Genomic DNA, 15,314 nt, shown 5'->3' with positions numbered 1-15,314 from the left:
ATTATCTGCCAATTTTGACCTTTGGATTGGAATGCTGGACTTGGACAAAGAAAGATCTGAGCAGAATACAAGCAACAGAGATGCACTTTCTACGAAGGATCCTGGATAACACGAGAAGAGACAGGATAAGGAATGAAACACTGTAAAACACCTTGCAGATGAAGCCCCTCAAAGAATCTTTGGAGCGTAATGCTACACGTCTGGTTAGTAGACGCCGCTAGTTCGGCGAAATCTCCACATTCTAGGACCGGCGCATACTAAAGTGTCAGTGAATTTTTTGTCTGTAACTCCTGGACATTTCTCGAAAAGACTTTGAAACACCCAGTATTTCTTCGCATGTGGAAGAGCTAAATAATTCATGATGACGGCATCTAAAACAATCTTCAACAGTGACGGCTGATTTTTTTCTCATGAAACTCTCCAAAATGTATGTTATGATGCCACCACTTTACTGTTGAGACCTAGCTTCATGAGTTGCATACAAACTAACTAATTTCAGTTCTTTTTGCTACACGAGGATCAGGACGTCCCTTTAACAGCACATGCTACATCTACAATTAAAATGGAAACCCATCATAGATTTTAGCTGAAGAGATGATCATGGAGAGAGCACAAAACCGTCTCCAACAGGATAGCCTAAGGTAGCGGTGCGAGCTTGGTGAAGTACAGGGAGTTAAGAAAGTGTTCATCCGATGTCACAAGCCTATGTCTCCTACAGAAATGAAGATAGATACTTGCTATAAACGTTAACTTACGTATCGAAATTGAAAGATTACCTTGGCGCCGGTTTTAAGCTGCCGGTTCATGTGGTTGCCGCTAAGGGTCACCTTGGTGCAGTTAGCTCGCACGCTCGCTTCTTTGTGTGACCCATATGCGTCAAGATACAGGCAACACAGCAATAAAAGAATTTGCGTTCTCCGTTCCAACAGACGCAACAGATGAGCACATGCTCACTTCGATTTGTTTTTTATTCAACGAACAGTACACTGAAGAGATTGGTGGTCTCGCAATGGGTAGTCCCTTGTCACCCGTTGTGGCTAACCTTCTTTTATGGAAGATTTCGAGGAGAGAGCACTTCAGATGGCACAACTGACATCAACGGCTTTTGGCGGTATGTGGATGACACCTTTGTAATCGGGCCCCAGCGTACTCTACGTCCGAACATGCCTTGGAAGGCCCAACGATACCGACCGGCCGCCGTGTCATCCTCAACCACAGGCGTCACTGGATGCGGATATGGAGGAGCATGTGGTCAGCACACCGCTCCCCCAGCGTACTGCACCGCTGGCTATATTTTTACGATATCTAAATGGTCCTCACTTGAACATCATGTTTACGATGGAGAGAAACTGCGAACTACCGTTCCTGGACGTATTAGTGCGGAGAAAAGATGATGAAACCTTGGGTCACGCTGCGTCCTGTAAACCTACACGCACGGACTTGTACTTGCAGACCACCAGCTCTCACCATCCTGCACAAGGAAGATGTGTGCTTAGGACGACGATTCATAGAGGACGAGTCATATCGAGTTTAAATAGCTTAGCAGTTGAACTATGACGCTTCCGTACCGTACTCTTTCGGAATGGGTATTTCGTGCGGAAGATTCATTGTACCTTACACCCGGCGACTGTTAGACAAAGTGAGGAGCCGTAATCAAGTGAAGAACAAAGAGGAATGACCGTCTTGCCACACGTCTGCGGTGCTCCTTCAAAAATAGGAAGATTAGTTGAATGGGTCTGCCGTCGACCAACGAAAATCAGAGCTGCTCTAGGGCGATTGGAAGATCTACACTCCTGGAAATGGAAAAAAGAACACATTGACACCGGTGTGTCAGACCCACCATAGTTGCTCCGGACACTGCGAGAGGGCTGTACAAGCAATGATCACACGCACGGCACAGCGGACACACCAGGAACCGCGGTGTTGGCCGTCGAATGGCGCTAGCTGCGCAGCATTTGTGCACCGCCGCCGTCAGTGTCAGCCAGTTTGCCGTGGCATACGGAGCTCCATCGCAGTCTTTAACACTGGTAGCATGCCGCGACAGCGTGGACGTGAACCGTATGTGCAGCTGACGGACTTTGAGCGAAGGCGTATAGTGGGCATGCGGGAGGCCGGGTGGACGTACCGCCGAATTGCTCAACACGTGGGGCGTGAGGTCTCCACAGTACATCGATGTTGTCGCCAGTGGTCGGCGGAAGGTGCACGTGCCCGTCGACCTGGGACCGGACCGCAGCGACGCACGGATGCACGCCAAGACCGTAGGATCCTACGCAGTGCCGTAGGGGACCGCACCGCCACTTCCCAGCAAATTAGGGACACTGTTGCTCCTGGGGTATCGGCGAGGACCATTCGCAACCGTCTCCGTGAAGCTGGGCTACGGTCCCGCACACCGTTACGCCGTCTTCCGCTCACGCCCCAACATCGTGCAGCCCGCCTCCAGTGGTGTCGCGACAGGCATGAATGGAGGGACGAATGGAGACGTGTCGTCTTCAGCGATGAGAGTCGCTTCTGCCTTGGTGCCAATGATGGTCGTATGCGTGTTTGGCGCCGTGCAGGTGAGCGCCACAATCAGGACTGCATACGACCGAGGCACACAGGGCCAACACCCGGCATCATGGTGTGGGGAGCGATCTCCTACACTGGCCGTACACCACTGGTGATCGTCGAGGGGACACTGAATAGTGCACGGTACATCCAAACCGTCATCGAATCCATCGTTCTACCATTCCTAGACCGGCAAGGGAACTTGCTGTTCCAACAGGACAATGCACGTCCGCATGTATCCCGTGCCACCCAACGTGCTCTAGAAGGTGTAAGTCAACTACCCTGGCCAGCAAGATCTCCGGATCTGTCCCCCATTGAGCATGTTTGGGACTGGATGAAGCGTCGTCTCACGCGGTCTGCACGTCCAGCACGAACGCTGGTCCAACTGAGGCGCCAGGTGGAAATGGCATGGCAAGCCGTTCCACAGGACTACATCCAGCATCTCTACGATCGTCTCCATGAGAGAATAGCAGCCTGCATTGCTGCGAAAGGTGGATATACACTGTACTAGTGCCGACATTGTGCATGCTCTGTTGCCTGTGTCTATGTGCCTGTGGTTCTGTCAGTGTGATCATGTGATGTATCTGACCCCAGGAATGTGTCAATAAAGTTTCCCCTTCCTGGGACAATGAATTCACGGTGTTCTTATTTCAATTTCCAGGAGTGTATTTGGTTTGAGAAGGTCTGGTGTCCATGTGTCTTATATATTTTAGCTGCAGGATGTCATACACTGCACAAACTTGTCGCACAGTGGAGGACAGATGCGTCGAACACTGACGGCACACACGTCTGAACCAGCCAAAGATACAGTGGCTGAGCACCGTTTGCGTACGGGGTACAAAATGGACAACAAAAATACTAAATTCTCTCGTCGGCGTCTTCTTGGTGCGACAGCATTGTTGAAGAAGCGGTGGAAATTTGCAGCCCGATAGATCTGCTGAACAGGGACACAGGATACCAACTTAGCACTGCAGAGGATCCAGCACTGGTCTTGTTACAGTCACAGAGACCACATAGAGGAACTATTGGTCATACAAAGGATGACGCTTCCGTGGCGATAGATATTCGGATGACAACAGCGAGAAAGGACACACGCCAGGTCGGACATGTACATCGTCAAGCGGCTCCCGAAAGAGAGCGCTGGGCCAGTGGTCGGCAGCGCACAATATAACTGGCAGCCTTTGCGGGTGCGCCGAAGGTCTTGGTTCATCTTCCGACATGTGGCCCGGCGTCTGTCCTCTACCGATGACTATTGCCAACCGAAATGGCACGTTGACGCCTATGAGATTTCTTTTTGTTTTTGACTGGTATAAATAGGAGTCTTCGGACGCAGCTCAGCAGTGTGAACACCGCTCCGAAGATGTCGGTAAGTTGCGACGTTGAAATATTGTGGGAATTTCAAAACGATAACCGACGTCTCGTTCAAGAACCATTTCTGCAGGTACAGTGCAGTTAGAAATGTTCGGCTTGGGTTTCCTCGAAAGTACAGTACTGTCCCTCCTAGAACTCAAAGATACCAGATGGTATCAACAGTTTCAAAACACCGGTCATTATGCAAGGGGATACCCAGAGGTGGCTCCTGTTTGCTCGTTCAAGACCTAGAGCGCATTCAAAAGAATTATCCATGTTGTTCACAGAAGTCTATTAGCCGTACAAGCCGAGTCACTCATTTCTAATGTGTCTTTCTGGCATGCTTTGTGGCGACGAGTGTTTAAAACCATGTAACATTGAGTTGCTGCACGCCCTTCACCATGGTGATAAACAACAGCGTGTAGAATTTTGTTAATTCACTTTGGGTGTGGAGACGGAAGATAATTTCCCTTCAAGTTTAGTGTTTAGCGATGGGGCTACATTCCATTTAAGTGTCAAAGTGAACCGTCAGGGCGGAAGAATATGGGAAACACGGCAGCGACATATCACAGTCAGGACGCAAAGACGAATAAAGCAATCCCGTCCCTGGCTATGCTGGAAACCTGGAAGGAAGTGCGAAAACATGAATAAAAATCTATTTTTTCAACAGGAGGGAGCACCATAACAATGCCACCTGCATGTAAGACCATTTCTTAACAATGTACTGGTCTCATCGATGGGCATTTTTAACAACGAGTTGCCTCAACGATGGATCGACCATAAGGATTGAAGGAAGATTATAGTTTAGCCTCCCGTCGACACAGAGGTCATTAGAGAGGGTGCACAAGCTCTGGTTATTTCAAGGACAGGGGAACGGAAATTGGCCGCGCCATTTCGAAAGAGCCGTTCCGACATTGGCTAGAGCGACTTATGGACTCCACCTCGCTCGGTCGACCGTATATATCTCGCATTCCACCATTAGCTTCCAAAATCGCCTGATCTCTCAATTTTTTCTGTTTTTGGGAGTCTGTGGTAAACTCCGTCTGCGTGTCTCCCTATTCTGACAACTTTGGCAAAATGCGACGCCACATAGCAACGAATGCATTAAGTGCAGATATGCTCGCAATAGTATGGGACGAGTTTGACATCATTTTGGATGTATCTGAAAATTGAGTGTGTTCACGTCTGAATTTTATATCCCTCGTAATATCAGATGGTTCTCTTCAAAATAAAAGTTCTTTAGTCCTATGTGTAAGTTAAAATTGACCCACGTTTCCTGTTTTTGTTCCTGTTGACTGTATATTTGTTTGTTATGATTAGAACAGTTCATTGTCTGTTAGACCGTCAGTGAGAAAGCTCCTTGCGTTGCTGATGCTCAGGCGAGTGCACCGCTCGTTTGTGAGTTATTTTTACGAGCTTCAATCAGGAGTGACTTATGTTGAGTTATCTGTGTATTATTAGGTTAATTTTTAAATTTATTGCATGTTTGGGTACTTGTTAGACACAGATTACCGTTTCAATAACTGTGATGTAGAATTTTACAGTGTTTGGTATGGATAGGGACTCAGAGCTGTGTTCGGATGCTGGCAGAGTTGGTGGCACTTTACCAACAGCTACAGGCGGTGCTGGCTTCGGTCACGTAAATTGAGAATGTTGCCAATATGGGGGCCGGAGTAGACGTGGGGATCCAAGGGACGTCTCAAGTGTCCGCCGCCGACTGGTCCACTACTGTTGATGCGCCAGTTACTGCCGGCACCGAGATTGACCTCTCACCAGACCTCGAATGGGAAGTCATACCTAGGTGTGGCAGCCAGCGAAATCTTTCCTCTGACAAACAGGTTTAAGGCGCTTAATGTGGCTGATGAAGATCCTGAGCCAGATGCAGTCGCTTGTCTTGTTTTAGGGGAAGCCTTTCAGCCTGCAAGATCTCGGCAGTCAGAGAGAGTAGGGTTATTGTTAGTTGGGAGCTCCAATGTTAGGCAAGTAATGGTGGTTCTTAGGGATATGGTTGTAAAGGAGGGGAAGAAATCTGATGTGCACATATTGAGGAGAGTCATCCAAGATATGGAACGGGTCCTTTTGGATACATTTAAGAGTGCAGGGTGCAGCCAACTGCAGGTGGTGGCTCATGTTGGTAGATGCGATGTATGCTGCTTTGAGTCGTAATAGATTCTCTTTGGTTTCGTGCAGCTATCAGAATTGCTAAGGACCGCCAGTCTTGCTTGCGAGGTGAAGGCAGAGGTCATCATCTGTTACATCGTCGATAGGACCGATTGCGGATCTTTGGTACAGAGCCAAGTGGCTGATCTGAATCAGACACACAAACAGTTCTCTGAAAGTGTAGGCTGCAGAGTCCTCGAATTGCGCAGGATATCGGGTCCCGCTTACACACAGGAAGCGGCTATACAAGTGTCAAGGGCTTTCTGGAGCGAACTGGGCGGTTTTTTTTTAGAGGGTCTCGGGAAAGATCCAAAAGGGTTCCAGTACCAAAAAGAAGGAAGATTGGGCTAATGTCCCGTTGACATCGATGTCGTTAGAGACGGAGCACAAGTTCGAATTTTGTAAACGATGGGGAAGGAAATCGGAAGTGTCCTTTCAAAGGAACCATCCTGGCACATGCCTGGAGCGATTTAAGGAAATCACGGAACACCTAAATGTGAATGGCCGGACGCAGGTTTGAACCGTCGTCCTCCCGAATGCGAGTCCAAAGTGCTAAAACTGCACCACTTCGCTCAGTCGGCTTCAATATGGACAGCAGTAGAGAGATTTATACCAAATAAATTAATAATAGACGGAACAGAGCCCTCATGGTGCACAAAACAGGTTACAGCACTGTTGCATAAGCAACGAAAAAAGAATGCCGAATTTTAAAGAACGCAAACTCTCCAAGATCAGAGATATTTTACAGAGGCTCAAAATTTAGCGCGAACTTCAGTGCGAGATGCTACTAATAGTCTGCACAACGAAGTTCTGTCTAGAAATCTGGCAGAAGATCCGAAGAGATTGTGCTCGTATGTGAAATACATCAGCTGCCAGACACAATGGGCACCTTCACTGCACGATAGCGAGGGTAATGTTACGATGACAGTGCCACTAAAGCGGAATTACTAAATACAATATTCCGGAATTCCTTCACCAAAGATGACGAAGAAAATATTCCAGCACTCGAATCAAGAACTGCTGCCAACTTGAGTAACTTAGAAGTAAATATATGCTCGTCGGAGCAAAGCAGCTTAAATAACGTCATAAAGGCAAGTTCTCCAGTCCAGATTATATACCATTCAGTTTCCTTTCAGAATATGCTGTTATAATAGCTCCGTACTTATCATATACAACAGCTCGCTCCACGAAAAATCTGCACGTGAAGACTGGATAGTTGCACAGGTCACTCCAATTTTCAAGAAAGATTATAGGAGTAACCGGATGAATTATTAAACCATATCACTGGTGTCGATTTGCAGTAGCATGTTGGAACATATACTGTATTCAAATACTGTGAATTACCTCGAGGAAAACCGATCTGTTGACGCAGAGTCGGCAAGGATTCAGAAAACATCGTTCTTATGAAACACAACTAGCTCTATTCTCACGAAGTAATGAGTGTTATCGATAGGGGAGCTCAAACTGATTCCGTGTTTCTAGATTTCAGAAAGGCTTTTGATACCGTTCCTCACAGGCGGCTTATAATCAAGTTGCGCGCCTATGCAACATCGTCTAAGTTGTGCGACTAGATTCGTGATTTCCTGCCGGAAAGATCGCAGTTTGAAGTAATTGACGGCAAGTGATCGAGCACAGAAGTGACGAGTGGGGTTCCCCAGGAGTTGTTATAGGCCTTCTGCTGTGCCTGATTTCCATAAACGATTTAGGAGACAATCTGAGCAGCCGTCTTAGGTTGTTTGCAGACGATGCTGTCATTTACCGCAGTGTTTTGGAAATTTGTGGTAAGGGACCAAACAGCTGAGGTCATCGGTCCCTAAGCTTACGCACTGCTCAATCTAACTTAAACTAACGTACGCTAAGGACGACACACACACACACACACACACACACACACACACACACACACACGCCCGAGGGATGACTCGAACCCCCGACGGAGAGAGCCGCGAGGTCCGTGACAAGACGCCTCTGACCGCGCGGCTAATGACAAGTGTGAGGTCATTCACATGAGCATCAAAAGGAATCCGTTAAATTTCGGGTACACGATAAATCACACATACCTAAAGATTGTCAGTTCAACTAAATACCTAGAAATTACAATTACGAACAACTTCAGTCGAAATGATCACATAGATCATAGTGTTGGGAAGGCAAATCAAAGACTGTGTTTTATTCTCAGAAGGATTAGATGATGCAACAGGTTTACTAAAGTGAGTGCCTACACTACGCTTGTCTATCCTCTGCTAGAGTACTGCTGTGGAATTGACGGTGGACATCGAAAAAGTTCAAAGAAGGGCAGTTCGTTTTATACTATCGCGAAGTAGGGGAGACAGTGTTACGTATATGACACGCGAGTTGGTGTGGCAATCATTAAAACAAAGGCGTTTTTCATTGCGGCGAGATCTTTTCACAAAATTTCGATCTCCAACGTTCTGCTCCGAATGCAAAAATATTTTGTTGATACCCGCCTGTACAGTGATAAATGATCATCACGATAAAAGAAGAGCCGGCCGGAGTGGACGACCGGTTCTAGGCGCTTCAGTCTGGAACCGCGCGGCCGCTACGGTCGCAGGTTCGAATCCTTGCTCGGGCATGGATGTGTGTGATGTCCTTAGGTTAGTTAGGTTTAAGTAATTCTAAGTTCTAGGGGCAGATGACCTCCTCCTGTTGGTCGGCGGCCGTAGCCGCGAAGACGTAGAACCCAAAATAGAAAGTGCCCTAAACAAGCTACAACTATGGTGCCAAAACACTAAAATGACAATATCACCGAGCAAGTCTACCTACTTGCTATTGAAGGGACAATTAATCCGCAACCCGACTGTACGAATCGAGCGCTCGCCGGTCCTTCGGCGATGTGACACACGATACCTAGGCATCATGATTGATGAGAAGTGGAACTTCGGGAAACACATTGAAACCGTAACTCAGAAAGCCCTTCAAACATTGAACAATCTCATATCCATCGGACATAAAAGATTTCGTCTCCCCCCTCATCTCATAAAACTCTACCATTATAGCATATTATCACCAATAGTGGGTTACGGCTCGGGAGTCTGGGCACACAGGCTCACGAGGGTTGTACCCGCCATGACAGTGAGAAGGGCTCAAAGAAACATGATACTTAGATGTGTGGGGGCTTATAGAACATCACCAGGGGGAGCGCTATTGGTCATAATGGGGCTCTGCCCCCTGGACATCAAAATCAGAGAGCAGGCCGCGTGGTTCTGGATTAAGAAGGGAAATGCAACGAAGATAGAAGAGATTTTAGGCACAGGGGCTAGAGACAAGAGTGAGATTCGGCAAAGGGGAGAACAACTATGGCAAGAACTATGGGAGACGGACGAAACAGGGCGTAGGACATATGAACTGATTCCAAACATTAGGGAACGACTAAAAATGAAATACTTTGAACCCACCAGAGGACTAATCCATTTTCTCACTGGACATGGGCCTTACCCGACATACTTACGTCGGTTCGGCAAAAGGGCCACACCCGCGTGTGAATGTGGTGAACCGGAATGTGATTTACGAGTGCCCCCTCTTCAATGATGTTGCTTCCACACTACGTGACCAACTACCTGACCATAACACATACCACCTCATAAGACAACGAGACACTTTTTAAACACTAAATAAACTAGCAGACGAGGTATCACGAAAAGTGCTAAAAGAATACACGAGGGAAATAAATTAACTAACACAAATTACAATAAAACTAGAGAAATTCTAGTACTAAACACGCGCCCTACTCCCATACCGCCTGCGCGTGGACAGGCCGACCTTCACCGTCTGGTATCCGCCACGTGCGGGATTAGGGGGAGTGGGGAATAACATCAAGGACTAGACGATGCACCGGAATTTACTTAGGTTAGAACTAGTTAGTAGAAATTAGATTAGGAAACTAGTATTAGGAATCTGCAGCGAATAACATCCTGGCCTGCCCAGTGTTAGGGGCACGCCCATCGGGATTAGCTCGATGGGTAAGGGAATAAAGTAGGTTTACATACATGTTTCTGACATCAGTGACGCTGCAGGCAGTAGAGTTAGTTAAAATCTTAGAAGTTAAAAACTAATACGTGTAAGAATAGCTGCCCATTGTAATTAGAGTATAGCCGTAGCTCACAACCCACCACATTGTAATTAGCTGCGAATTGTATCTAACATACTAAGAAAGTAAGACCCACTAATCATATAAGGAAGTGGATTATGATGTATAATTGTTATTATTGATGGTTAATAAAGAAAAAAAAAGTTCTAGGGGACTGATGATCTCAGATGTTAAGTCCCATAGTGCTCAGAGCCATTTGATAAAAGAAGAGAAAACAGAGGTCGTAGGGAAAGATTTAAGTGCTCGTTTTGCCCGCGGGCTGTTCGAGAGTGGAACGGTAGGGAAACAGGTTGTCCGATAAATCCTCTGCCAGGCACTTAATTGTGAATCACTGAGTATGAATGTAGATGTAGGAGATATAGTGCTGTGAAATCGGATGAATCTTTCTGAGCCTCCCCGTGCCCTCAGGCTCGCGTGCTCTTGCTCAACTCACGTGTATGCTGGGCCCGGGCAGCTGTCGGTTGACGGTGAGCATGGGCTGGCGCACGCCGTCCGCCGTGATGCACTGCGGCCGAAAGCAGTCGCTCGCGTTGCTCGGGCACGACCCACAGCTGCTGCAACAGGAGCACCACCACACCTCAGCACGCTGCATCCGTCTCTAGCATTCATCACGGGCACACGCTGTAAAACTAGCCACGAACAGTATGAACGAATACGCAAGCTCTTCTGATATTTTCAGAACGCGTTTTGCTATGTTGAACATATAAGTTACGCTTCTCAAGTGAACCTGTGACTCAGTTCGTTATTAGTCGCTGATAGATTACAGTGCTAGATTTTTTTTTTTTTTTCATCTGGCGTACAAAGTGTGTTGAACTACATCTGTCCTCCGAAAGGAGGAGGGTACTTTGGATACAACTATAATTTCACCTCTTTCTTCTTCTGTTCATGAATGGTATGATAAAAGGAGGACTATCTATACTGTCTGCCATCGGGTTCCCCTATATGGCAGGCAGCACTGCATAACAGCCACGCTATGAGGGAAACAAACCAACAGCCGAACAGGCGAAGACATCAGGTAAACACGCCGAAGATTCCAGTCGATTAATAGGAACCTTTCCTTGCAGAGGTCGCCGCGACATATCCGGCCACGGATTCCTACGCCGAGTTTCTATTGGCTCCAGCTCACCATATAGGCCCGGCCGGTCGAAGGCAGACCAGTCTTCGTCCGCTGCTAATGGCAACCGCTATAGCAGAGTGGCCGAGAAGATATCGCCGGAGCCGCTGTACTGCACCGCATCGAAGTACTAGCCGACCGAGAGGAACCACATCTCCGGCTAGATCGACGGACGTCTACATCTATTGTACAGCCAGCTATTGTGTTTTAGAAGAAGTTACGTTCAATAAACTGTTGGAGAACACGACACTATCGGCATGACAATTTTTTTTGCTGATTTTTTCCTGTCGCGACAATTTATACAGTTGCAGTAACATCAAAGTTCTTTGGCATAGTCTTGGCCTGTCTAAATTTGATACGTTTCCACAAGGGAGATAAACACACTGGGGGAAAAAGTACTCTCACTCAACGTACATCACTCTAATACCGTGTAACATTGCCTCTAACCTCGATATGGCCATTCGGCGAGGAGGAGAGTCCGCATGAATCTTCAAGTATGCCATTTCCAACTGAAGCTACTATTTGCCACCTCCAGAAACAACACGCCATGTGAAGTGCAGTGGTATCCAATGTTGCCATCAGGTTTGTGACTTTGGACATCTCATCTCACTGCTGACTGTGAAACCTTTCTTCCTCTTAGTTGCATTCTCAATCGTTGCATTTGGCAGGCAACAAACTTTACCAGGATATGCGTTTTTATAGAATAGTTATTTGCAAGCAAGGAGCATCAGAACATAATACAGGCGCTGTGTGCGAAAGTACTGAAGTGTCGGCGCTAAGCAAGCGATGTTCCCAACGACTGAAGAATCGTACAATGCTCTGCAAAACTTAAGGACGAGATGGATAAAGCAACGTAACATATTAACTCAGTGGAAATGAATGGAAGTGTTGGAGCATGTTGCCACTGTAGCGCCAAATGGGGCTGTCCCCGCAACGTCAAGCATTTGGAGGAACGGGAGAAGACAATGTTGTGTCAATCAGCGAGCAATGAGAGTGCACTGTCCTGACGCTGCTCATTATAACATGTCCCGAGGACAATATCTGGATGACGTAATACTGTGTGGGCGCACTGACCTACAAATCTTAGAACACAGCACACTATGCAGCCAACTTTAATGTGACACTGTACTTCCTCTCCATGTGCGTCTTTACAGGCTGCATTCGGTCCTGACTTCATTTTTATGAATGACAGTGCGCGCTAACATCGAACAACTGAAGTGGAGGAGTCCTTGGAACATCTACATCATCTACATCTACATTTATACTCCGCAAGCCACCCAACCGTGTGTGGCGGAGGGCACTTTACGTGCCACTGTCATTACCTCCCTTTCCTATTCCAGTTGCGTATGGTTCGCGGGAAGAACGACTGCCGGAAAGCCTCCGTGCGCGCTCGAATCTCTCTAATTTTACATTCGTGATCTCCTCGGGAGGTATAAGTAGGCGGAAGCAATATGTTCGCTACCTCATCCAGAAACGCACCCTCTCGAAACCTGGACAGCAAGCTACACTGCGATGCAGAGCGCCTCTCTTGCAGTGTCTGCCACTTGAGTTTGCTGAACATCTCCGCAACGCTATCACGGTTACCAAATAACCCTGTGACGAAACGCGCCTCTCTTCTTTAGATCTTCTCTATCTCCTCCGTCAACCCGACCTGGTACGGATCCTACACTGATCAGAAATACTCAAGTATAGGTCGAACGAGTGTTTTGTAAGCCATCTCCTTTGTTGATGGACTACATTTTCTAAGCACTCTCCCAATGAATCTCAACCTGGCACCCGCCTTACCAACAATTAATTTTATATGATCATTCCACTTCAAATCGTTCCGTACGCATACTCCCAGATATTTTACACAAGTAACTGTTACCAGTGTTTGTTCCACTATCATGTAATCATACAACAATGGATCTTTCTTTCTATGCATTCGCAATACATTTCATTTGTCTGTGTTAAGGGTCAGTTGCCGCTCCCTGCACCAAACGCCTATCCGCTGCAGATCTTCCTGCATTTCGCTGCAATTTTCTAATGCTGCAACTTCTCTGTATACTACAGCATCATTCGCGAAAAGCCGCATGGAACTTCCGACACTATCTACTAGGTCATTTATATATATTGTGAAAAGCAATGGTCCCATAACACTCCCCTGTGGCACGCCAGAGGTTGCTTTAACGTCTGTAGACGTCTCTCCATTGAGAACAACATGCTGTGTTCTGTTTGCTAAAAACTCTTCAATCCAGCCACACAGCTGGTCTGATATTCCGTAGGCTCTTACTTTGTTTATCAGGCGACAGTGCGGAACTGTATCGAAAGCGTTCCGGAAGTCAAGGAAAATGGCATCTACCTGGGAGCCTGTATCTAATATTTACTGGGTCTCATGAACAAATAAAGCGAGTTGGGTCTCACACGATCGCTGTTTCCGGAATCCATGATGATTCCTATAGAGTAGATTCAGGGTTTTCAGAAATGACATGATACGCGAGCAAAAAACATGTTCTAAAATTCTACAACAGATCGATGTCAAAGATATAGGTCTATAGTTTTGCGCGTCTGCTCGACGACCCTTCTTGAAAACTGGAACTACCTGTGCTCTTTTCCAATCATTTGGAACCTTCCGTTCCTCTAGAGACTTGGGGTCCCTAATAGAGTAAATTACATGCCAGTATATTTCTATCGTGAGATATTTCGCGATAGAGCGCGCAGTCTTATAAAGAATAACTCGTCGGCCTACCATTGGTCACTGGTACTGATAATGGCGTATATGCTGTAAGTTGTAGGTGAGAACTAATCGTAAAGCTCCGGAATGTCATTCAGTAATTAAGTATGGCACAGTTAATTTATGTCAGTTTGACAGTAGGCATTGCGCGTCAGGTGACGTGCAGCACACCCTACGGAAACTCGCTCGAGTAGTCCCGTATAGAACGACGAAGGGCTCCCACGATGAGAAAGTTTCACTTGATAATAAACCATGGAGAGACTCGTACTACCCACAAAGTACATCATTTTCATCATTTTAGGCGGTAAATATCTCGAATAACAAAATGTATGCTGTTTTTCGATAACTTTGTCAATCCATATACGAGTATCTATCGGAATTTGGCCTCCATTCATTCACAAAATTTCTTCGCCTTAGAGGTACTATAATAAAGTTCCAGACGTTTCAAGAAGATAAAACTACGAATGGTGATTACCAAAAGTAAGAACGTGGGACAGACGTCATTATAATTAAACTGAGAGCTGTGTCCAGAACGGAGACATTTTTGAAACACTTGCAATTCAAAGAAGTGTGAGAAGTGGCTCGTAATGCTTACCTTGTAAGAGGTTGGTACACCTCAACGGTCAGCTTCACCCTGCAGATCATCGGCCAGTCCAGCTCGTGGCACGGTCGTTCGCACGATGCGAACTCGATGTCTGCAAAGAACAAGAACGAAGAACAGTTAGGTCACAGGTCTAAATAGCGGAATAGCATCAAAGCGCTCGAATTCTGTGCGTAAATGTCTCATTACTAGTATACGTACTCAGTCCTACGCAATGCATTACTGGTTTTCTTTATGCATGGGTCCACAAACGCTGAATATTTCTTAAAAGAAGTCGTTACCCTTCGTGGGCAATGTGTTTTTTTCTTCTTCTTTTACAAAAGAATTTTTTTACATTATAAATCAGATTAATGTTTGAAAATTCAAGCAGAGTGAATAAAAACAGCGTAAAAATCGTAAATAACACTCTAAATAAACCGATGTATAGAGATTTTCACTCGGAAATGATAAATAAACAGAAAAATAAAAAAAATTGTCGTTTGCAGATACCAAGCTGCAGACTGTGTAGTAGATTTAAAGCTACCAGCATAAACAACTAATAGCTTCATGTTAAGAATGTAGACAAATGTATATGACCACTTAATTTCCAAATTTACAATACAACTTAAACTATCATACATATAACCGAGCAACACAGAATGCCTCAGCTCATGTATCTCAACCCTGTACTGTATACAAACTAATGTAGAATATTTGACAATAATCTCTCCTTTTATAAATGTAA

The 15,314-nt window shown here is 46.2% G+C and overlaps 1 protein-coding gene across 2 annotated transcripts in view; it reads right to left on the bottom strand.

The window, feature by feature from the left end:
* LOC124605808 (laccase-6-like) overlaps positions 1-15,314 on the bottom strand; it is a 422,826-nt gene that overhangs the window by 222,729 nt on the left and 184,783 nt on the right. The window contains exons 2-3 of one of the 2 annotated variants that reach the window (XM_047137715.1): positions 14,585-14,684; positions 10,596-10,716 (exon numbers count right to left, since the gene is read on the bottom strand). In XM_047137715.1, the coding sequence (XP_046993671.1) occupies positions 10,596-10,716; positions 14,585-14,684 (221 nt within the window). The remainder of the gene's footprint in view (positions 1-10,595; positions 10,717-14,584; positions 14,685-15,314) is intronic. The other variant, XM_047137716.1, reaches the window with a different exon arrangement.

The sequence above is a fragment of the Schistocerca americana genome, chromosome 3 (genome assembly GCF_021461395.2).
Source record: "Schistocerca americana isolate TAMUIC-IGC-003095 chromosome 3, iqSchAmer2.1, whole genome shotgun sequence".
Lineage (NCBI taxonomy): Eukaryota > Metazoa > Arthropoda > Insecta > Orthoptera > Acrididae > Schistocerca > Schistocerca americana.
This window is presented reverse-complemented; position numbering and strand designations above follow the sequence as displayed.